We start from the raw sequence: 24057 nt of genomic DNA, 5'->3' as shown, positions 1-24057 counted from the left end.
ACCAAAATGTTCATTGCAGCTCTGTTTACAATAGCCAGGAGATGGAAGCAATCTAAATGTCCATCATCGGATGAATGGATAAAGAAGATGTGGCACATATATACAATGGAATATTACTCAGCCATAAAAAGAAACGAATTTGAGTTATTTGTAGTGAGGTGGTTGTCTGTCATACAGAGTGGAGTAAGTCAGAAAGAGAAAAACAAATACCATATGCTAACACATATGTATGGAATCTAAGGAAAAGAAAAAACAAAGGTCATGAAGAACCTAGGGGTAAGATGGCAATAAAGACACAGACCTACTAGAGAATGGACTTGAGGATATGGGGAGGGGGAAGGGTAAGCTGTGACAAAGTGAGAGAGTGGCATGGACATATATACACTACCAAACGTAAAACAGATAGCTAGTGGGAAGCAACCACATAGCACAGGGAGATGAGCTCAGTGCTTTGTGACCACCTAGAGGGGTGGGATAGGGAGGGTGGGAGGGAGGGAGACGCAAGAGGGAAGAGATATGGGAACATATGTATATGTATAACTGATTCACTTTGTTATAAAGCAGAAACTAACACACCATTGTAAAGTAATTATACTCCAATAAGGATGTTTAAAATAAATAAATAAAAGTGCCTCTTAGATGATGCTTAAATAGTAAGTATAGCTAAAGAATTATAATATAGTTCAGTTGATTTTAACATGTTCCAAACTGGTTGTAGTGACAGGAGGACTAAATTAAGGATAGAAACCCACATATGATTGGAAAATAGTTTTAGGCTATGCAATGTATAAAACAGTTTTAGGCTATGCATTGTACCTCTTTGCCTAACTAGAAGAAACTTTCTAAATTAGACAGAAGCTGGATAGCAGCCCTTCTCCTGCATTCTTAATGTTTTATTAAGCTAGTAGGTAAAAGGGTAGAGCAGTGATTCTCAACTGAGGGAACATCAGTTCTGCTACACTGTATTGAGCAGTAGCCCAGACCATTGCTGTTATATTTTTAAAGCTATCTTTTATTATTACTATGTGTAAGTACTCTTGAGGGAAATCACTGCATTTCATTCTTTAATTAGTTGAGCACATACAGTCAGTCACTGTTTGAGGTTCGGGGATATTATAAAACAGAAAAAAATTGTTGTTTTTGTGGAGTTTATGCTCTTGTGTATCCATCTCACAGCCTTACCATGTAGGCATTACTGTCTCCATTTTCCCTGTAAGGAAAGGGAAGCTCTGAAAGGTTTCATGACTTGCCAAGGTTATACAGAACGAGGATTTAAAACTTAGGTGCTGTGAACCACTATGCTATGCTGTCAAAATTGTCCCCCTTTTGGAGTTCAGTGAAAGAGAACAATTGTTCTCAATGTCTCAAACAGCAGTTATCACAAATCCCTTTGAAATTCTGTTATAACTTTACCCATCTTAAAATTGTGCATGAAATTTTTAAAACAGAAGTAATGGTCATTGCCAGTCAATCAGAGTTGGCATTCATAATGAAATCCACGTTTTATCCCAGGCTTAGAATATGTGAACAGCTTTTCAAAGCTGGTGTAGTAGAAGGCACAGATTTGAAAAACAGGTATTAGCTCAAATCTTGGCTTTCATACTGCTAGACTTTTTTTTTTTTTAAGGAAAATAATATCTGTAGCATTGGTATTTATTAGGATTTAAATAAAAATATTTTGGTCATTTGTCCATATTAGGAAATACTGGCCAAAAAAATTAATGAAAGAGAATGACTGTTCATTTGTGGTTGTTACTTACCAGTGTTCCTTGTTAGAAAGCTGCTTATTGGGAAGTTAGATGTGTTTGTCACTATGTTTTTAAATTTGAAAGTCTATTGATGACTTTCATATTTCCTACTTCAAAATTTGAAATGTTCTCAATTTCCTGTGATCTTAGAGATCTGCAGTAAAAATTCTTGGTTGAGTTACTAAAATTAAAACAAATTGATAAGCATTATTTATAATATCCACAAGCTGGAAACAAACGAAATGTCCATGAGCGGGTGAATGGATAAAGAAAATGTTACCTATATCCATACAGTGGATCTGCTTTTTATCAATAATAAAGAGATAGAAGGAACACAAATTACTGATAGAAGCAATAATATGGATGAACCTGACTCATTCTAGCAACAAGTAATACTCATTTATGGGTAAATGAAGCAACTGGGAAGTAGGACCCCAGGCATCGCATTAAGAAATGCAGTTCACATAAATGTTTACTTTTTTTAGTCAGTATGTGCAAGTTTCCTCACCCATAGGCCCCCATTTCTTAGAAAACAAAGACCTTTTGGTTTAATTTTTCTTTTTAGCTTGTTTACTCTGTGAGGATCTCTGAAAATGCTCAACTATTGTAGATGTTCTGATTTTCCATTTTCAGTTTCCTATTCAGGTCTGAGCCCATTTACAGAAAGAAGGGACATGTCTCCCTTTAAAATTTCCTGGAGTCAATTTTTATTTTGTTTCCTATCATGTAGTGTTCGTTTTGTCTACAATATTAAATGTTGACTAATCTAACCCTGAAATAGTGTATTTCCTAAATAGGTTCTTGTTCTCTCGAGGCCAATTTTTTTTTTTTTTTTAAACAGGCTGGGCTGTTTGAATCTGGTCTTGACTATCATGCTGCTTTTAACCTTTTTCCTCTATGATGAAATTAAGTAATTAGTAAGTAAGTTGGGATTCTGCAACAAATTTCGGTCAGTCTACCTGAGATTTAGAAAAATCTTTAAGCATAACTCCCAACTAAATTCTAGACCAGTCTTTAAATTCAGTTTCTATAGCTCTGACTTCCACTTCAGCAACTTAAAGAGGCGGTTGTTTAGTATAATTTTTCCTTTGCTGAGAAACCCCCAAGAAAAGTAGTTCATTTCAGAGGTATGGGTAAGGAGCAGATGGAATAGAAGGGTATTGTAGATAGTATAAAGAGACAATGATTCAGGGAGGGTAGGTTTCCAAAGGTTTGAGCAGGGGAGTAAAGAGAGACAATCTTAGTCATTTTATTTTGAGGCTTCAGAATACCAATTAGAGAAGTTGATTATTGAATGTTATTTTTGTCTCATAATTTTTCTATATTTATAATTCCTCTTAAAGTATTAATTTTGACATTTTAAAAGTTGGCCATGGGCTTCCCTGGTGGCGCAGTGGTTGTGAGTCCACCTGCCGATGCAGGGGACGCGGGTTCGTGCCCCAGTCCGGGAGGATCCCACATGCTGCGGAGCGGCTGGGCCTGTGAGCCGTGGCCGCTGGGCCTGTGCGTCTGGAGCCTGTGCTCCGCAACGGGAGAGGCCCGTGTACCGCAAAAAAAAAAAAAGTTGGCCGTAAGTCCTGTTGTTTATGTTGCAGTTGTCAAAGTCACCATTTTTGTAATTTACCAATGTAAGTGCAAAAGTTGAGATTAGATTGGAAGTTTATAAAAGACACAGAAGTTTTTCCTAGAAGAGGTATGGCCTTGGCAAATAAGAAAGAGATCACTAGAGTCAAGAAAACGGTGTTGGGGTAATTAAGTGGGAAGAGGCACATTGGGAACTGTCTGGGTAATGGAAGTGTTTTAAATCTTTTTTTAATATAAATTTTCAAATATTTACTTACTTTGCTGTGTCGGGTCTTAGTTGCAGCACACGGGATCTTTCGTTACGGCGTGCAGGCTTCTCTCTAGTTGTGGCGTGCAGTCTCAGTAGTTGCGGCGCGCAGGCTCAGCTGCCCCATGGCATGTGGGATCTTAGTTCCTCGACCAGGGATGGAACCCGCATCCGCTGCATTGGAAGGCAGATTCTTAACTGCTGGACCACCAGGGAAGTCCCCATTGAGACATTTTATTTGCATGTTTGTATTACATCCCTAGAAAAAGAATCCCAGGATTTTCTCTTCTGTGTTTTTATCTTGCTTCTTCATGGTCTGTGATGCCATCTGAAGTTGTCAGCTCAGTGAAACCAACTGATAGGACAGAAGCAGGTTTTTCTGCCATTTTTCTAGGTCTTTGAGTTGCACATCAAATCTAGGGACTGATCACTTCACACTTGTTTGACCTGCCTATGAGGTTCACAACAGTTTTCCCAGCCCTGTGATCATTGATTTCAAATTCGCTAATGTAACCATGCTTCATTATCACAGAAACTGGATGATGACTTGGGAGCATGGCCTAATAAGAACCTGACACTTGCCTCTCCTTTCAGCATTATTGATGCTCTTGAGAGCATCAGCTAGGACTTTCGTGTGCACCATTATATCAGCACAGAAAGATGGCAGAAAGAGCTTAAAATTTTTTTAACAAATGTGTCCTTAGAAACAGATTCTCAGGTTCCCTGATCAAGCAGAAGTTAGGAAGGTGCCACATAATAAACCCCATGGTTATTGACTTTGCAATGCTGTCATGAAAGTTTAAGTGATCCGAGGTGATGTTTGGCGCATCACTCAACTTTGCCTGAATTGGTCACTGATGTTACTCATCTTTAACCTTTAGTGCTTGGGGCCAGTTTGAATTGCGTTGGAGGCTCTCAGGCCTGTGTCCATCCATTCCACACGGAGCACTCCCTTATTCAATGAATGGAAGCAAGACAGTACAGGACAAAACAAAACATGTGAGACAAAATTTTGAGCAAGTAGCTGAAGAATTATAAACTAATGGCAAAAATATTTATCAAATAGGACACTCCAAGCCAAAGCCAAAAGGCCTAATTGCCTTATACAAAAACCTACTTGGTACAAATCCTAGGGTAACAAAGTTAGCAATGTGAGCTCAAGCACTGATTGGAGCACCGGTCATTGTTGAGATTGACTCATCTGATAGGAAAATCAAAGAACAAACAAGTTGGACACAGGCAGCCCATTCAGTACACTTATTTGTCTAAGGGCATCATTTGGAATGATGCCAAATGAGGGTCTTAGGTTGACTGTCCCAAAGAATGAGAGACACCACTCAATATATAAACAGAAAACACAAAGCTGAAATTATTGATTACTTAAGGAAAAGCTATCCTGGTCTGATACTGCCTCCCCTGAGCAGAGCAGATTGCTAGTCTTATAGGGTTTTTAGGGAATTTCAGAGTCCAAAGATTCACAGACTTTCAAAGGCAGGAGTGAGTAATGTCAACAAGTAAAAGCAGTGTTACTCAAGTGAGGCAATTGCTGATTGGTTGGCATTTTGCTGCGTGTTCACTGAAGTGAGTCTTTTTTCTTTTTTTTCTTTTTTTTAAGTTAATGGTAAACAATGACAAGGCATCAAAAAGTGACACAGCCCAGCTACCTAAAGGATAAAAGATGCAGGGAGATGAGTCTGATTTTATTTGTGTTAAAGTTAGTTGGTTTGCTCTTTGGGATGTTTAGGAAATTCTTGTCCCCAAAGTTACCATATTCCCTCTAGATGGGTTCAGAAACAAAAATTTATTTGAAGGCATCTTTCATGAAAATCCTAAGTTTATTTTTAAATATTTCTCAAATATTAATGTAAGGTCCATGGGGTTGGCTAATGTGTACATGGAACTGAATAGAATTATCACCTAAGTATTCCTTTTTTTTTCTTTGCGGTATGCGGGCCTCTCACTGCTGTGGCCTCTCCCGTTGCGGAGCACAGGCTTCGGACACGCAGGCTCAGCGGCCATGGCTCACAGGCCCAGCCGCTCCGCGGCATGTGGGATCTTCCCGGACCGGGGCACAAGCCCGTGTCTCCTGCATCGGCAGGCGGACTCTCAACCACTGCGCCACCAGGGAAGCCCAGTAATGCTATTTTTAAATGATTTTTTACATTAAAAGAAATAAACCTGACTGGAGTTACATGTTTACAAAGAAAGATTTATTTGTCCCAAATTAAATGCAGACTACCATGTGGAATATTCTTAAAGCTGAAAGGTGATTCAACTTTTATTTCATATCCTTTTTCCTAAAAATCATATCTGGTAAGAACCATGCAGTTCACAAAAGTTATGGAGACAGTGTTCCGGAACTGGAGAAAAGTCTATGGAAATAATGGGTTCAGTAAGTTTAGAAATGTAGGAACTAGTAAGTGAGAAAGTCAGCAGCCGACTTCTTTGGTAGTTTTTATATTTGCTTCCCTGACCACCCCCCCCACCCCCCATTAAGGAATGGAGAAAACACAGGAAATAATCCATGTATTTAAAGGTTGGAGTGAAGGAGAAGTTTTTGAAAAGAAGTCCTTGGAATTAGACATGCCATCCTGAGAAGAAATAAAGAGATGGCATATAGAGATAGGTAAAACAAATGCTATCTTATAAGAGTATGGACTGGAAGGAAAGAACGTATAAAGAGATTTAACACAAAGAAATATTATGCCAAAGTGAGTCCATTCTTAACTGACTGACTTTCAGAAATAAGGGGCTATCAATAATAGGCTGGTTTGCAGAAGCATATTCACTGAAGCAAATGGTTATTGGTTGGTTAAATGTGTTTAAACCAGTCCTGGTATTGTGTTACTATGACTAAAGAACTGTCATTTCTTGATTAAGAAGGTTTAAAACCTATTCTGGTGGCTACTTTTGCACCATGGCCACTGGCCAATTATTTTTCTCTAGGAATGTGGGAGCTTTGTGTTCTCATGTTGTTCCCCACCCTGAAACTTTCGGGATCTTTCTTTCTTTCTCCTTAGTGTACTGAAATTTTCTAATGATGAGCCTTGGTATGGATTGTTTCTTTTCAGTTTTATTTTGTTTTGATTTCCACCATTTCGGCATACTGAACACTCGGTAGACTTTTTCAGTCTGGGCTTTCGTGTTCTTGAGATCTTCTGATTCCTGACCATTTCAGTTTCCTTGTGCCACCCCATCTGTCCCCCGACCCCACACCCCACACCCACTTCAGAAATATATATTTGGTCTGCTTTCTCTGCTAACTCACTTACCATTTATGTATCTCAGACCAGCAAGTTTTTTCTATAAATGCCACATAGTAAATATTTTAGGCTTTGTGAACCAGACAGCCTCTGTTATAATGACTTAGCTCTGCCATTACAAGATAGAAGCCATTGACAATACACAAATGAATGGGTGTGGCTGTATTTCAGTAAAACTTTTATGTACAAAAACAGGTAGTGAGTTGGATTTGTCTGCAGACCCCTCCCCTATCGTGTTCATCTTTACCAGAATGTTAGCTCAGTTGAGGTCAGGAATTTTTTTGTTGTTCATTGGGTATATCCTTGTACTTAGTAGGCACTCAACTACTTGTGATTCAGGGTTGCAGATGGTTCAGTAAAGGGGGATAACATGTCTTATCACTGCCATCTTATAGCTAACAGAATGCCCTTTAATGTTGTTTTTCAGCCTTCCTCCCTTTTTTTCTTGATGGAGTAAATATTTTATTGTAATCGAATTTAGGATAGGGCTAAAAGTCACGTCTATAATTCTGCAGTTTCTTTCCTCCTCTGATGTTTTGTAAAGGGCACCACCAGTAGCATCCTTTAGTAAGTCTGTTTATGAAATGCTCCATATTAATATGGTATAGTAGTCATTTTAAATAAATGCTTGAATGTCTTGTTTATATAAGAAGGACATGAATACAAAGATAGTACTTAAGAATTCTTTTTGTTTTTTTTTCTTTAATAAGGTACTAGATTTTACAAGTTTGCACCATGCGTGAGTATAAGCTAGTCGTTCTTGGCTCTGGAGGAGTTGGAAAATCTGCTCTGGTAAGACATTCTCACTGTACCCAAGCTGTTTACTCCAAGACGTGTTCTTTTTCTGTTGAGTTTTAGGTTTTGCTTATTTGTCTTTATTTATTTGTTAAGGTGAAATCTCGTAATGATTTTAGAAGTAATGTAATATTTTTCTTGTGATTTAGTCAACTTTTAGTTGTATCTGGGTAGATCATATTCTCTCTGGAACATGGGTTCCAGACTAGAATACAGTTTGGACTAAGCACAGAAGGGAAAGAACACATAAAGAGATTTAACACAAAGAAGTATTATGCCAAAGTGAGTCCGTTCTTTAACTGACTGACTTTCAGCGCATATAAATGGGTGTCAGCATTTCAGAGCCAGACGGGAATAAATTTTGGTCCATCTCATTGTGAGTTGGCTTACAATACAAATTTTGTTACAAAAATTAAATACACCTTATATAAAAAACTTTTTCAAAGATTACCTTTGACTGTCCCACCATGTTTTCTGTATCAAGAAATAGTAAAGCAAGAAAGAAGACACAACTTGACAGTGGTGGGTGGGGAAGGAGAGAAACTTAGGGGAAATAACTTGATGCACAGTTCAGAGTTTAGCAAAGCCCCACAGTAAGATAGATTGACCATCTTACTTTGCCACTTAAACACCTAGCACAGAATTTGACATGCTTGGATCAAACTGAGAAGTGTGTACAATGGAGCATGAACTGCTTTTTCATTTGTAAATATATCCAAAGTAATGGGGAGGTGTGAGTGTGTACACAAGATAATTAGCCACTTTCTAACTGAAATTCAAATTTCAGCCCTTAGGACTGAAACAGGAGCCATTTAATGATTTTTCAATATATGATCTCTAAATTTAGACTTAACCAGTAAGGAGCTTGGTGATTATTAATTTTTTTAAAAAAGCTTTCTGAAGTAATTTTCCCACCACATGTGTATGTTCAAATATAGTTGCGGTTATGTTTTTTTAATCAATGGTATAACTAGCTATATGAAGTCAATACTTTAAAATGTGCAGAATTGAATGTGTTCTTTTGGGGGGGGTATAATGGTATGTTAATTTTTTTCAGACTGTACAGTTTGTTCAAGGAATTTTTGTTGAAAAATATGATCCTACGATAGAAGATTCTTATAGAAAGGTATGTTAACTTTAGAAGACCTTTTGCTTTTGACTTTACTATAAATATAAATTCTTGTTTTTAGCTTAATAATTATTAACTGTTGTTTACAAAGTAGAACGAAGAAGCAGTTAATTTATAAAATTAGTGGGGAAAGATCACACCTGATTATTTCCTGGCATTGTGTGTTTACCAGCTTGAGAATTTTTTTTTTTTTGCGGTTCGCGGGCCTCTCACTGTTGTGGCCTCTCCCATTGTGGAGCACAAGCTCCGGACGCGCAGGCTCAGCGGCCATGGCTTACGGGCCCAGCCACTCCGCGGCATGCGGGATCCTCCCGGACCGGAGCATGAACCCGCGTCCCCTGCATCGGCAGGCGGACTCTTAACCACTGCGCCACCAGGGAAGCCCCCCCAGCTTGAGAATTTTAAACAGTCACTCTTGTTCTCTGTCTTATCTCTCTCTCTCAAAGAATTTTAAGTTTATACTGACCACAAAATTGTAATTTGACACACTAACCTTAGAGCTGGGCCGTGCATTTCAAGTGGTAGCTCCATGTTTCTCTCCCCTTCCTGCCCCCCAAAGACTGAATACTCTCAGGCTCCCTTCTTTTTAATATAAAGATATAAGTACAAAAGTCTTGTTAACCTTCCTACTTACAACTCCTTGAGAAAGTTCCACTGCTCATAATAGTAGAAAGGTTTATCTCTGTCCATATGTTCACTTGTACAACATGTGACAATAAAACTATAAATGCGCAGAGATTTTTTATTTAGCAGGGAGAGAGTTACCCCCCACCTTGATATAGTGACCAGCCTGGCCCCTGCTGCTGTGCAGACATTGTGTTTCCGTTCCTCCCTCTGTGTCCACAGTCTACCAAAACAAACTGGAAACCCCTTTCTGCACCCCAGCAGTGAGGCACTATTACTCTTCTTTCCATGTATATAACTTGGTTCCCTAGGAAATGTTAGGTAAAAAGGGTAGCAGGGATATATAATTTATTTCATAGCTCTCCTCTGCTTCCTTGCTCCCAGAAATTTTGTTGTTCCAATATGGTGAAGGGGATGTGGTTATCTAGAGAAATGAAGGTATATCTAAAGTATGGGAGAATTGAAATAGTTACTTCTGGTATTATTGGAACTATTACTGGTTTTAAAATAATTTTTTGAGCTATTTTGAAATCATTTCCTCTCCAGATTTAAGTGCTGAGTGATTCATATTGAGGTTGGATCTTGTGTATCTTGTATCAATAGATATCCTCGTGTTAAATTCAGAACACATGGTTTTTGCACCTAATGCAGTTTGGGGGTCAGTAGACCTGTTTTCTAGGTATTTTTTTTCTCCTGTTTTGTTAAAGTGAGTATTGCTTGAAATTAGTTGTGAAGTTGCTATAATCTGTGTCTCTGTTTTAAATATCATATTAGCTGTTGGGTATATTAAAGTAGTCTTGTATACGTTTAAAAAATGAACATCTATTTTAATTTTTCCCCAAGCAAGTTGAAGTAGATGCACAACAGTGTATGCTTGAAATCTTGGATACTGCAGGAACGGTATGTAAAACAGAGTACCAAAGTATATGCACAGCTTGTGCAGTATTGACCTTTAGATGCTAGTATTCTGTAGACAAACATTAGTTAAGCTTATTTAAAAGTACTGCTTGCATTAAATCTTAAAGCTGTTTTCCTTATCCTCTTGAATTCTTTTCTTGTGTGTGTGCTTTGCCATTGCAGTGGGTCATTTATTGAAGAAATAAGTAGAAATTTTGTATGAAAGTTTTCATAGTCCCACTAGTACTTGTAAAACAAGTTAAACTGTATTACCATTTATTAAATAATGTGGAAAATAATATTAGAGTATACATTTATTCCTCAGTGGCTGTATGAAGTATTTTGAATATTATCTTTTCTCCTTCAATATATTTACAGACCAACTAGATTTGTTGGTATCTGAAGGTGAAGGGAAAATTTATTCTGGATATGTGGTATTCATTCAACTAATGTTTGAGTACCTGATACGTGCTGTGTATTGTATTCTTACACTCAAAGTCTTACAGTTTAGTGAAGGAGGAAAAGTGTGGGAAAATGGCAAGATACAGGTAACGTGCTGGTGGCCCCCACAGAACTAGAGCATTGTGAGCTAGCTGTGGGTAACGTGGTGATTTGATTTGGGTGCCTTACACATTATGATACATTAAAAAGCTGCCTTTAAGTAGCATTTGGACACAGGACATTTCTGTTCCACTTGAGTATATTTACTGCACATAAATCTGCTCTGGTGTATTATTTTTAAGTAAAACACATATTTCTTGAAATACTGATTTTTTCAAATAGCCACAGGCTGTAATTTTAAGAGATGTTACGTAACACTACTGCATTCTTCTTTGAGCTCTAATTATAGACTTCGAAAATTGTCAAATTATCTGTCAAAACATTTTTTTTAACATTATTGTTTTTTAATGATTCTTTCTTTCTACTGTAGGAACAATTTACAGCAATGAGGGATTTGTACATGAAAAACGGACAAGGCTTTGCATTAGTTTATTCCATCACAGCACAGTCCACATTTAACGATTTACAAGATCTGAGAGAACAGATTCTTCGAGTTAAAGACACTGATGATGTAAGCTGGCTTCGTAATAAATAAATATTTTTTGTTTCAAACCCTTATTATAGTGATATCCAACTTAAAGGTTTGAATTTAAATCCAGTTTAAAGTTAATGTATTTGGGGGGCTTTGTTTTTCAAAAGCTTTTTCCTTGATGGGGAAAAACATATCTTTAACACTATATATAATGTAAAAAGTGAGAAATACCCTCCTCTCCCCTGTGTAAAATAAATTTTATACCCTTCCTGTTTTAAAATCATGCATTTGGTGAAGAAGGAGAGGTGTTGGTGGCAAATATTACTAATAGAGCATATGATGTTCTGGCCACATTTCTGGCAGATTTAAGAGCCTTTTTAACAAGAATCAAAACAACATATGAACAGATCTCAAGCAACTATGACAGAAGGAGCATAATGATAATAATTTTTAAAGAAAGGCAACAGATATATTCGATTCTAATGTAAATTTACATGCCTCTTCAGAGTATACCATAATGCAGTTTAACCCCTTTAGGAAACTATAAATGGATTATTTTAATTCCTCATCACACTATATATAAATTCATCTTGCATCGAATTGATCTTGCATCAGAATCACCTGTAAAGCTGGTTAGATTGCCAGGCCCCACTCTCAGAGTTTCTGATTCAGTAGGTCTGGGATAGGGCTTAAGGATTTGTATTTCTAACAGATTTCCAAATGGTGTTGATGCTGCTGGTCTGGGCACTTCACTTTTAAGAACCACTGTACTATGTATAGTTTAATTATAGCAAATATTTCGAGAGCTTGAGGGCACCTATGGGAAATGCTGCCATTTCCTGGACTTCTAAAGCAGGAGAACTTTGGGGGACCCTGACATACTTACAGCAACCTCGGTAAAGCTGTTTGTTTACCAGTGTCTCTAGTAACTACTATGGTTTTCTGTCAGTTGCATTAAACAGGTATTTATTAATATAATACTATATATCTGCTCCTTAAAAGGCCAAAATTCTTGATTTTCTAGTTTGGATTTTTTCCAAAACAACTTTAGAAAGACAAAATCTCTAAATGATTAATAGGAGTTTTGCAGCATAAGTATTATTTTTCCCTGTAGTGTCCTTCTAAAATTACAAACATCACATGTATCCAAACACGTGATTAATACGGTCTAGATTTTTAGTAAATTAAGATGATTTTACTTTTTGGCTTTTTAATATACACTGTATGAGAAGCTAAAAGTTCTGCTTTGGGGGCTTTCCAGATTTCTCCTTTTTGTGTTATGAAATTGGGAATGAGTATTTAATAAATACATGTTAGAAAACCAGAAAATTTTAAATTGATTTATGTCCCTTGGAGAAACATTTTAAAATTTTGGAATATATTGGCTTTTTATGGTATACCCTTTTGCACTTCCTTTTAAAAAGGTTTTGTGTTTTGCTTCCTATAATTAGTTAAAAGTCCACTGTGAGGGACTTCCCTGGCGGTCCATCAGTTAAGACTCTGAGCTTCCACTGCAGGGGGCACGGGTTCAATCCCTGGTTGGGGAACTAAGATCCCGCATGCTATGTGGTATGGCCGAAATAAAATAAAAGTCCATTGTGTTATAATTTTAAGGGTTTTTCACCCTCTTTTATAAGTAGATCATAGCTTGTTTTCTAAAAAAATTTCATGTGAGAAGTTCTTAAATTAACATTGTCAAGGCTTTCATATTTAACTGTAAATTTTATTACACGTTATTAACTTAGCATTTTTTCTGGCATAGTATAAAAAGTAATCCTGAGAAATATTTTAATTTGAATTTTGATTTGAATTTATATTGCATATTTGTTTACTTGTTTTTACCCTTTTTAGGTTCCAATGATTCTGGTTGGTAATAAGTGTGACTTGGAAGATGAAAGAGTTGTAGGAAAGGAGCAAGGTCAAAATTTAGCAAGACAATGAAACAACTGTGCATTCTTAGAATCCTCTGCAAAATCAAAAATAAATGTTAATGAGGTATGGTGAAATAGAACTCATGATTTGGAATTTAGCATTCAAAATTAATGGAAAATAATGAGTCTATATTAACACAACCCCAGGTTAATTTGTACTCAGGGTGCTTTGTTGATCATATAGGCAGAAGTCTTGTGTTAAGTAAATGCATGTTAATAAGCAATAATGCTCTTTGAGCCTCTTTATTAAATACTGGTACAGTGGAATTTACCATAAAATGAAGGAAAACTGGACAGAAAATAATAGGGGTGGGGAAGACAGATTAAGTCTTCGGGTATATGAAGGATGTTATGTAAAAGGCAAAGACAAATTCACAAAGGCATGAACGGTTGTTGCCTTGAAGGGACTTAAAATAATGTTGTAGACCAAGGATACATAGAGTTGAAGAAGAGTACATAATTGTTCTCTTTGGATGGTAGTAAATGTTCTGTCTGAACTAAGATCCCGGCAGCTCCTTCAACTCCATATTTATTTTAAGGAGAACGATTTTTAGCCCTCCCAAAAAATAAACAGAAAAGAACTTGGCGATTATAAGAATACCTGGCTTTACTCTCATTCCTTAACTGAACAGAATATTTGCTTTCTGGGGAAAAGTTCATGGAAAGTTCAGTTTTTTCATTTTACTCTTTCACTTTTAGTTCTTTGGGGGCTTTTTTCCCTTGTAAATTTTTTTTTTAATTTAATGTGTTTGCAGATCTTTTATGACCTAGTGCGGCAAATTAACAGAAAAACTCCAGTGCCTGGGAAGGCCCGTAAAAAGTCGTCATGTCAGCTGCTTTAATATACTAAATGCATTGTAGCTCTGAGCCAGGTATGTTGATTTATCTTTTCCTCTGTTTTGTTTGTTTGTCTCCTCTAATTTTTAACCTCAACTTTATTAAGGGTTAAGAAAGTAAACATAGGATTTTCTTTTCTAAAAGAGAAATGGTTACTTCCTTTTTAAGATATGAGTTAATATGATATCCTAGTAATTAAAATAATTATTTCATTTATATATCATCATCAGAAGTAAGGTATTCCACATAAGTGAGAATTCTAGATGAGTTTATCCAGTATATACTCATGCCTCAGTGGGTCACTGGTTTGTGTTGACAATACAGTGGTGATGAAAACCAGTCTTCTCTGCTTTCTTCTTTGTTGCCTTAAGCTAACTAAGGTCTAGTTGGAGAATTAGACAAACAATTGCAAAATATGATAAATGCTATTGCAGAATAAGTCCAGCATGGTACTGATAATAAAAAACCCCGTATATATTATGTGCCAGGCACTCTTAAGTACTGCCTATATATGTTAATTGCACCCTCACAACAATCCTGTGAGGCAGAATTATTATAATTCCCATATTACAGATGAGTGAACTGAGGCACAGAAAGATTGTTACTTGTTCAAGCCCTGCAATTAGTGAATAGCCTAGTCAGAATTGAATCTAGTGATTTGAGTACATCGCACAGAATTTGAACTGTGGTCTGGCTCCCAAGTCCATAATTAGTCACTATTATGGGTGCTATTGGAGCATTTAACTGGGGCACCAGACCAGTCAGATGTGAACTGTGGATTCAGGGAAAGTCTGTCAGAGTGAGATACATGTAAGTCGAAATCTGATGGATAAGTAGAAATTGTGTAGGGGATGAAGAGTTCCCAGGAAGAGAGAACCACAAATACAACCCTGAGATGAGACAGCAAAGGAAAACTGAGCATACAACACTGTAACATAGTTTTTGAAAACAGTCATATTAAATGAGTTAATACTTGTAAAGCAGTTAGTTCAGTGCCTGGCACACGGTAAACCCTTACCTATTAGCTGCTGTTTGCCAGGTATTGTTAAACCATATCTTACTGTACTCTTATCCTTGGGAACTTTGAATGTTTGTAGCTCTGCTGCTTCCTGTGTTAAATGGCCCTATACTACCATAGAACTCTGATTCTGTATCTCTCTAGAGTTTTTGTTCCTACTCTCCATTTAAGGCTTTCTGTTTAGAGATACAACCTCTCACTTTCTATATCCTCTCACTTGCAACCACGTGCCCATTCTTAGCAGCACACATGTGCCTGAGCTCACACACTCCCATCTGTCCTTTCCAATTTGCTACATTCAACTTGCTAAGATTTAGGAAACGTAGAAAACTCATTCAGACTCCAAACGAGGGCTTAAAGTTCAAAGCATTTGTGGAAATTATTTCATCAGCTGCATCTATATTAACAACGTTTCTGAAGCTTGCAACAAATCTGATTCCCAGAAAACCAGTTAAAAAAAAAAAAAAAGAAACATCTTTTTAGCCCAGGCATGTGTGCAGAAAATCATCCAAAGTTAAATAAATAAATGACAGACCCGTGAGTTCTGATTTTACCTTCTTTACATCACTCAAATTTTTTTAAGTTTAATTTGGTATGATTTTAGTGTAATAACAGCCTTTTCTGACATCCATCTTAGAGTTGGTAGAATCTGTTTATGTAGAATTAAAAAGTATATAGCTGTCAACTGTAGAGAGCCTTCGTGAAATAAATTCTATCTTGTTCACTTCTCTGCACCAGCTTTTTAGCCACTTTTATTGGAAGAGTAGGGAAGAAAAGTCCTGATCTTCTAATACTAGAAAGTCTGGTTAGATGTGCATTCTGTATTCCTCATGTAATTCTAGGGTTGTAAACACTTACAGATCAGCCATTTTGTTAATATTGATGTCTGTTTTATAATCCTAATTCTAGTAAAGGTGACCTAATGTAAAATTTTAATGTGGTGGTTTTTTTTTTTTTCCTTGCTTTTAATCTTTGGAAGGTAATACAAAGAAATTTGCATTAAGGTACACTCAACTTACATTTGACTGACTTTCAAGAAGGCAGCAGAATAGATGAAGTCATTCCAAAAAAGATGAAAATGTCTACCCATGCTTTGCCATGAATCGTGGTACCTGGTCATAATGTAATGACGAGGATAAGAACCTGTATTATATTTATTTCTGACACTTCAGCACTGTTGTCTTAATATGTCCTTTGGATCTTTAGTGTGCTGTTTACACCCCATGTTTTCAATTAATTTAATTTTCTCATTTTGACAGGTCTGAAGAACTGTTGCCCAATTCAACAGTGCCAGCATTCCAACTTTGTTAAACCTACCAACATCTTAAATGGACTTTCTGTGGTGGTACCCTTTAAGAGGCGGATGAAAGCTACTACATCAGTTTGCACATTCTAATCACTTTCCAGTATCACAAGAGAGATTTTTACTTATATAATAGTCCTAGAGTATGCAGCTGGTAAAACCAGAGGCTACAATCCAGTATTACTGCTAAGAGACATTTTTCATCCACCAATGTTGTACATGTATGAAAATGGTGTACTGTATACTTTAACACGCCCTATACTTTGTATTGGAGAGTACAATAATGTAAATCCTAAAAGCACCACTATTTTAGCATAATAAAAGAAAGTCCAAAGAGCTCCTATATAGACTACTCCAGATAACTTCGCTTCTTTGATACTTGTAGCTTATTGTAATTTTTTTTAAGAAATTCAAGGTCATTATCATTGTATTGTACAAATAAGCGCTTTGATTAACACAGCTATATAGTTTTTTTAATTTTTAAAAACCTGTGGAGACAGTGATCTTGTCTTTAAAATATGATAGTCCTTTCAGTATGTCTTAGATTAAAGACGTTGCCTTTAATATCTGTTGGGAAGGAAATGTCCAGACTTCAAATCTTTTATTATATGTTTCCTTTTTTGTTTACATAGGGAACAATGTTTATAGTTGTGTGTACAGTGGGGGTCTACAACAAGAAGTGTATATTTTCAAACAATTTTTTAATGATTTAACAATTTTTGTAAATCATTTTCAGGCTTCTGCAGCTGTAGATTCTCACTGTGAATCCCCTGCTTGCTCATGCATAAGTGTATTTGCAATACCAAATAAACAGGTTTAGTATTTTTACCTGTTAGTGATTGTTTCACATGTGTAACGTTTTGGTTGAGATGTTAAATGGTGGACGAGTACTGTGGATGTGAATGTGGGAAGTAATTTTAATCATGTGTAATTGGTCATAAGGCCTAAGTTGCAGTAACTATTGCTGTTTTATTTAACAATGCCTTGTTGCTTTGTATGCATTAACGTTTGGGTGTAAAGATTGTGTGTCTATCCAACAGGGAGCCACAGTATTTAAATTGACCAACCTAATGTTACAACTACTTTTGAGGTGGCCAAATGTAAACTAAAAGCCTTAATTAAAGTGGTGCAATTTTGTATAACTTAGCATCAGTAGTTCAATAAATTTGGATTGCCATGCAAGGGCTTGCATTATAATTACTTACCACTTGAATGTGTTTTGTGTAATGTTTAACAGTGCTAGTAAATAAATATGGGTTTAACTTCTTTTTAAATGGAATGGGTGCATTTTGCATAGCGTGGTTTCATAATTTAACATTTGGGCGGGCTCATTAATTACAGAAATGATGAGAGAAAGAAGTCAGATATTGTTCTTAGTATTGTTTGAATATCCACATAACCATCTTTTGAATTTTTCCTTTGGAAAGAATTTTGTAAATCAAGCAATATTACTTATGAACGTATGCCTTCTGGGCAGTGTTCAGTAGCTGTTTGAGGTATAGGAGGAAGAATTGAAAATACTTTGGCAGGTGTTACACTTAGATTATTTTTAAAACAATAGGGCACAGTTGTACTTGTGGTCATAAAAATCTTTCAATGAAGTGGACTCAAATACTACTTTCTTTTTATATAATGAGTGTTTGTCTTAGATGTGCTGTAATTCAGTTCTTTTTTGAAATCTGTAAATGAATCTTAACTCAAACTTTATCAAAATATTTTCCAGCCACTGAGCATATTAGCAATTAACTAGTGATACCATCTAATTTAGGGATGTCTGCTAATCCCGTAAATACTTGATATTTGAATGGGACATTTAAAAGCTTTCATTTTAAAAAGAAAAATGTCTTATTCCTTACATATTTCACTCACAGAGTTCCATATATTAAAAGGTTCCATGTTATCTAAAGAAAAAAATGTTCTCTGAGAAACCCCACTTAACTAAGAGACTTGTTTTGGCAGAACTGGTTTTATTTAAAGTCACTGGGAGAAAATTAAATCCGCCAGAAGTGGAATTATGGAGCACTAAAATCACTTCAGTTTATTATGTCCTGTTGTTACATCCATTTGGCCCTCTTTGAGGGCACCACCGTTAATTCAGTTACCTTCATAAATGTTTGTTGCCTACCAGCTATGTGCCAGGCTGCGTTCTAGGCTCTTAAAAACAGATAAATTTAGTGATTTCTTGTCAGCCATTTATTCTGGGTCTGAGGATAGAGCAGCAACCAAGATCAACTTAGGACCCTGCCCGCTAGGACTGATACTTTACTTTGGGGTTTCTCAGCCTCAGCACTGTGGATGCTGTATGCTAGATGATGAGTTGTTGGGGGCTTTCCTGTACATTATAGGGTTTTTAGCAGCATCTCTGGACTCTACCCACTAGATGTCAGTAATACCACCCCCGCCCCCAAGTTGAGACAAGCAGAATTGTCTCCACACATTGTCAAGTGTCCTCCAAGTTAGATTCAGGGAAAGGGGAGAGGGGTGTTGAAGGGCAGAATTGCCCCGGTTGAGAACTGTTGATCTGGTGGGAAACAACACATTAATTACAGATGAGTGTTAGGGGTACAAAGCAGACAGTTTAGGGCTTCCCTGGTGGCGCAGTGGTTGAGAGTCCGCCTGCCGATGCAGGGGACACGGGTTCGTGCCCCTGTCTGGGAAGATCCCACATGCCGCGGAGCGGCTGGGCCCGTGAGCCATAGCCGCTGAGCCTGTGCTCCACAATGGGAGAGGCCACAACAGTGAGAGGCCCGCGTACCACAAAAAAAACAGTTTACTATAGTGAATAAGGATGGGCTCCAGAACCAGATTTCCTAGGTTTCTAATCCCAGCTCTGCCACCTCCTAGCTTGTGACCCTGGTTAGTTTCCTCAGTTGCTTTACCTGTAAAATGGGAATGATAGTAGCATCTACTTCACAGGAGTTAAAGAGAGTGAAGTACATGGCCAGTGTCATCCTCCAGGGTCAATATTTTTGTTGCTTTTTATTTTGTATTTTGCTAACAGAAATGGGGCTGTGGTTTTGGCAAAAAGCACCATTGTCTCCCATACAAAATAGTAACTGCAGCTTAGGAATGCAAATCATATGTAGATTGACTTTTCTGGTACTTAAATGGACAAAAATATTAAAATAATTAAGTCAGAAAACTAATGAGTCCCTTTTTATGTCCCCAAGGATACTTGGAGAAAAGCAAATTTTTGGAGAATAACAGTGGTATTTCACGTAATTTTTCTAAAAAGTGTAAAAACCTTGTTTTAACTTGCATGTTGATTCAATTCTTTTCCTTAAATATATAATCTTTACCACACGTGGATATTATGAGTAGGAAGTTTTAAAACCTCTGCTTATGAGAATAACTTTGCTTTGCTTTTTTTTAAATCGTCTCTAGATGTGGGGCAGATAGCTGAGAATCAAAACTCATTACTGCAACATTTTTTCTTCTGGTTTGTCTGTCTGTGTCTTCATTGAATTTAATCCCCATCTATTATTCTGCCACTCTTTAAATCATGGAAATGTAGAGTTACAGTATTTTATAATTAATACTCCTACAACCTTATCTTAGAAATAATCATAGTGTTTGCAGTCTTTTTTTTTTTTTAATTTTAATGTTATTTTTTGGCTGCATTGGGTCTTTGTTGCTGCACTCGGGCTTTCTCTAGTTGGCGGTGAGCGGGGGCTACTCTTCATTGTGGTGCGTGGGCTTCTCATCGCAGTGGCTTCTCTTGTTGTGGAGCATGGGCTCTAGGCGCGCTGGCTTCAGTAGCTGCGGCACTCAGGCTCAGTAGCTGCGGCACTCAGGCTCAGTAGTTGTGATGCACGGGCTTAGTTTTAGTTGCTCTGCAGCATGTGGGATCCTCCTGGACCAGGGATCAAACCCTTGTCCCCTGCATTGGCAGGCGGATTCTTCTCCACTGCACCACCACCAGGGAAGTCCCAGTGTTTGCAGTCTTTCTCTCTCAAACCAGCAGTGAGCCTTAACAAATTGTGACTTATAAGACTCAAAAAATTTTAAATCTGTTCTATAATTTGTTACAGTGCGTCAGTACATCTGGTATTTTGTGAATGTATGAGAGAAGTGAAATAGAAAACAGAACTAAACTTCTCTTCCCTTAACTGACCATTGAAAGAAGAACGTATGAGTCCTTTTTATGATATTGATGATACTTGTCAAAATTCTAAACCTATTAATGGAGCAACTAAGTTTGTAGGCTTGACATTAATTTATCTTTGAAAGGTAGAAATAAAATACTGCTGAATAGGTCGGTTTTCTAAATGCTACGGGAGTAGTCCATATGTTGCACATACTTTGAACTTGTTCCCTTAAAACACCCTTTGTGTGGCCTATAGATTACCGACCTTAAAAATTAAAGATTTTTTCCAAAATTAGGTATATCCACCTGATTTTTGTATCTTAAGAACCAACAAACACATTGAGTATTGCATATTTACCATGGTTCAAGCACTGTTCACTATGCTAGTGTGGATACAGCAGGGATATTCTGCTCACGTGGAGCTTACATTCTGTTGGGGGGAGGGGGGAGTCAACAAATGAGCAAAACTCAATTGGTGTAAAACAAACTGTCTCAGAACTTTCTATTTGGGACAACTTAATGATTTTAGAAAAGCATGGTATCGTTTTTAATATGTATATAGATGTTATCATTTGTAGGCAGTTAATTTCTCTATTCTGATTTATTTGAAAGGGTGTGGAGAGAATTTTTACTGTTTTGTTATATTACAAACCTAGTTTAACCAGATTTTCCTGATACAGTGACTTAAATAATTATCCATATTCAGCATTTGGGTCAAAATGCAGGTTTTTTTCCTGAATACTAAACAAGGCAGATCATAAAAGATTTTAATGTGAATAGAGTATTCACTTAAATCAAAAGGGTACAGCAGTTTTTTAAATAGGCAGAGATCAAAGCCTTCGGTGTTTTTGTCATCTACCATTATTACCCATTGAACTTTCTATTTATAGTGTGGTAGTTTATGCCCCCTGGGAGCACTAAGTCCAGAACAGGAAACTCTATTTCTGTCAGACGTGAAATGTGCTGTGTTTGGAGGAGAGGGGAGTAGGAAAAAGTAAATGAGAGAATAAACCCAGTCCCTGCTGGCAAGGTGCTTTATGTATCAGTGGTGGGGAAGGCCAGTCAGAAAGTATCTCATAAGCAAAAATCTAGTACCTCATATCTAACCACAGAGAGTTCATGCTCCATTATCCACACTAATCCAAGTGACTAAGAGTAAAAATTGTATTTTGCTTGTATGGACTATTTGATTTATATTTCTATGCGTTTTACTCAGGTCAGTGTTAATTAGATTCTCTGAGCAAATCAACCATTGATGGAGAACTGCATGGCTGGCAGAAAGAAATGAGTGTCTTTCCATACTGGAAATGGAGCAAGATCAGATGGCTACAGCATAGAGTGGGAGCAGTATGACTCATCAGCAGATTTTGACAGCTGTGTGAAAGATAGCTCAGGAGGTGAAATGGTCGAGCTGGAGGTAACCCAGCCAGCTTGGAGGCTGCTTGGGTGTGTACGCATGAAGTGATAGCGTTGGAGCTGTGGTGAGGAGAGCCCACAAAGTTTTAAAAAGGAATAACTGGAGAATTGTTTAATGGCTTAGATGTGGGAGCTGAAGGAAAGAGTGAAATACCGGGTTATATGAGCCAAACCAGAGGGATTGAAACCAATGATGATAAAATACAGAAGCCAACAAGGAATCGTGGTTTTTAGTGCATGAGCGAAACAACTTTTTGGTATGATGAAGTTTATTTTAAGTGAAATGTTTTAAAGGGTATCTTCTGAGGAGAGGTGGATTTTAACAGTTAGACTTCGAAGTCATTGAGATACAGGAGGCAACTGAAACCATGAGTGTGAATGAAATTATTTTCATAAGGATTAAGTATAGAGAAAGAAATATAAGAAAGCCTGGCCTCAGTGGGATGGGGAGGAGAAAGGTTGGAGTACAAAGGATTGCTGTTACAAAGACAAGGGCGTAGAAGGCAGCAAATAGCCTTCTATAGCTAGAGAATACAGCATTCTTAATGGCAAGACAGTGTCCCCCTCTACTTGGTTTACAGTGGTAAGGCCAGCAGTAGTTCATTCTCTCGTTGCATCATAATTTATATCTGTCTCTTTATATACTTCTTGGTGGGAAATTAGCTACTAATCTAAGGAGATGATAGGATAGTTTTAGAAATACCATCCTCGGATTAGTACCAGGTCTTTGGATGTCTGTTCAGCAACTACAGGCACACCTCAGAGATATGGCAGGTTTAGTTCCAGACCACCGCAATAAAGTGAATATTGCAATAATGCAAGTCACAAATTTTTTAGTTTCCCAATGCATATAAAAGTTAGGGCTTCCCTGGTGGCGCAGTGGTTGAGAGTCCGCCTGCCGATGCAGGGGACACGAGTTCGTGCCCCGGTCCGGGAAGATCCCACATGCTGCGGAGCGGCTAGGCCCGTGAGCCGTGGCCACTGAGCCTGTGCGTCCGGAGCCTGTGCTCTGCAACGGGAGAGGCCACAACAGTGAGAGGCCCGCGTACTGCAAAACAAAACAAAACAAAAAGTTATACTATACTGTAGTCTATTAAGTGTGCAGTAGCATTATGTCTAAAACAAACTACAAACCTTAATTTAAAAGTATTTTATTGCTAAAAAAAATGCTAGTCATCATCTGAGCCTTTGGCAAGGTGTAATCTTTTTACTGGTGGAGGGTCTTGCCTCAGTGGTGATGGCTGCTGACTGATCAAGGTGATGGCTGCTGAAGGGTGGGGTGGCTGTGGACATTTCTTAACATAAGACAGCCATGACATTTGCCACATGGATCAACTTTTCCCTTCATGAATGATTTCTCTGTGGCATGCAGTGCTGTTTGATAGCATTTTACCCACAGTAGAACTTCTTTGAAACTTCAAGTCAGTCTTCTCAAACCCTGCCGCTGTATTATCAGCTAAGTTTATGTAATATTTAAAATTCTTTGTTGTCATTTCGACAGTCTTCACAGCATCTTTACCAGGAGTAAATTCCATATCAAGAAACCACTCTTGATCCACAGAAGCAAATTATCAACCGTTGAAGTTTTATCATGAGATTGCAGCAATTCAGTCACACCTTTGGGCTCCACATCTAGTTCTAGTTCTTTTGCTGTTTCCACCACATCTGCAGTTACTTCCTATACTGAAATCTTGAACCCCTCAGAGTCATCCATGAGAGCTGGAATCAACTTCTTCCAGATTCCTGTTAATGTTGATATTTTGACCTCTTTCCCCGAGTCAGAAATGTTCTTTCTTTTTGCTTTTCCATTATGGTTTATAATTCCCTTTGGTATACAGTAGGACCTTGTCTCTTCATTCTGTATATAATAACTTGCATCTGCTAATCCCAAACTCCCAATTCAACGCTCCCCGCTGCCCCCTACTGGCAACCACAAGTCTGTTCTCTATGTCTGTGAGTCTGTTTCTGTTTCGTAAATAAGTTCATTTGTGTCATATTTTAGATTGCGAATATAAGTGATACATGGTATTTGTCTTTTTCTGACTTCACTTAGTATGATAATCTCTGGGTCCATCCATGTTGCTGCAAATGGCATTATTGCTTTTTTATGGCTGAATAGTATTCCATTGTATTATATGTGCCACA

The 24057-nt window shown here is 37.4% G+C and overlaps 1 protein-coding gene and 1 pseudogene across 1 annotated transcript; one reads left to right on the top strand and one right to left on the bottom strand.

Annotated features, from left to right (window-relative positions):
• Nucleotides 1-3687: 3687 nt before the first annotated feature.
• On the bottom strand, nt 3688-5605 carry LOC112393953 (40S ribosomal protein S15a pseudogene; annotated as a pseudogene).
• A 1941-nt stretch (nt 5606-7546) lies between these two features.
• On the top strand, nt 7547-17683 carry RAP1B (RAP1B, member of RAS oncogene family). The gene is given in 7 exon segments (XM_024736377.1): nt 7547-7634; nt 8695-8763; nt 10234-10290; nt 11219-11359; nt 13172-13315; nt 14007-14123; nt 16366-17683. Coding segments are annotated over 6 exon segments (555 nt in total). The 5' UTR covers nt 7547-7577; the 3' UTR covers nt 14094-14123; nt 16366-17683.
• Nucleotides 17684-24057: the final 6374 nt, after the last annotated feature.

This window comes from Neophocaena asiaeorientalis, unplaced genomic scaffold (genome assembly GCF_003031525.2).
Source record: "Neophocaena asiaeorientalis asiaeorientalis breed wild unplaced genomic scaffold, Neophocaena_asiaeorientalis_V1.1 scaffold134, whole genome shotgun sequence".
NCBI classification, from domain to species: Eukaryota; Metazoa; Chordata; class Mammalia; order Artiodactyla; family Phocoenidae; genus Neophocaena; species Neophocaena asiaeorientalis.
Note: the sequence above shows the minus strand (reverse complement) of the source record. Positions and strands in the feature narration are given on the sequence as shown.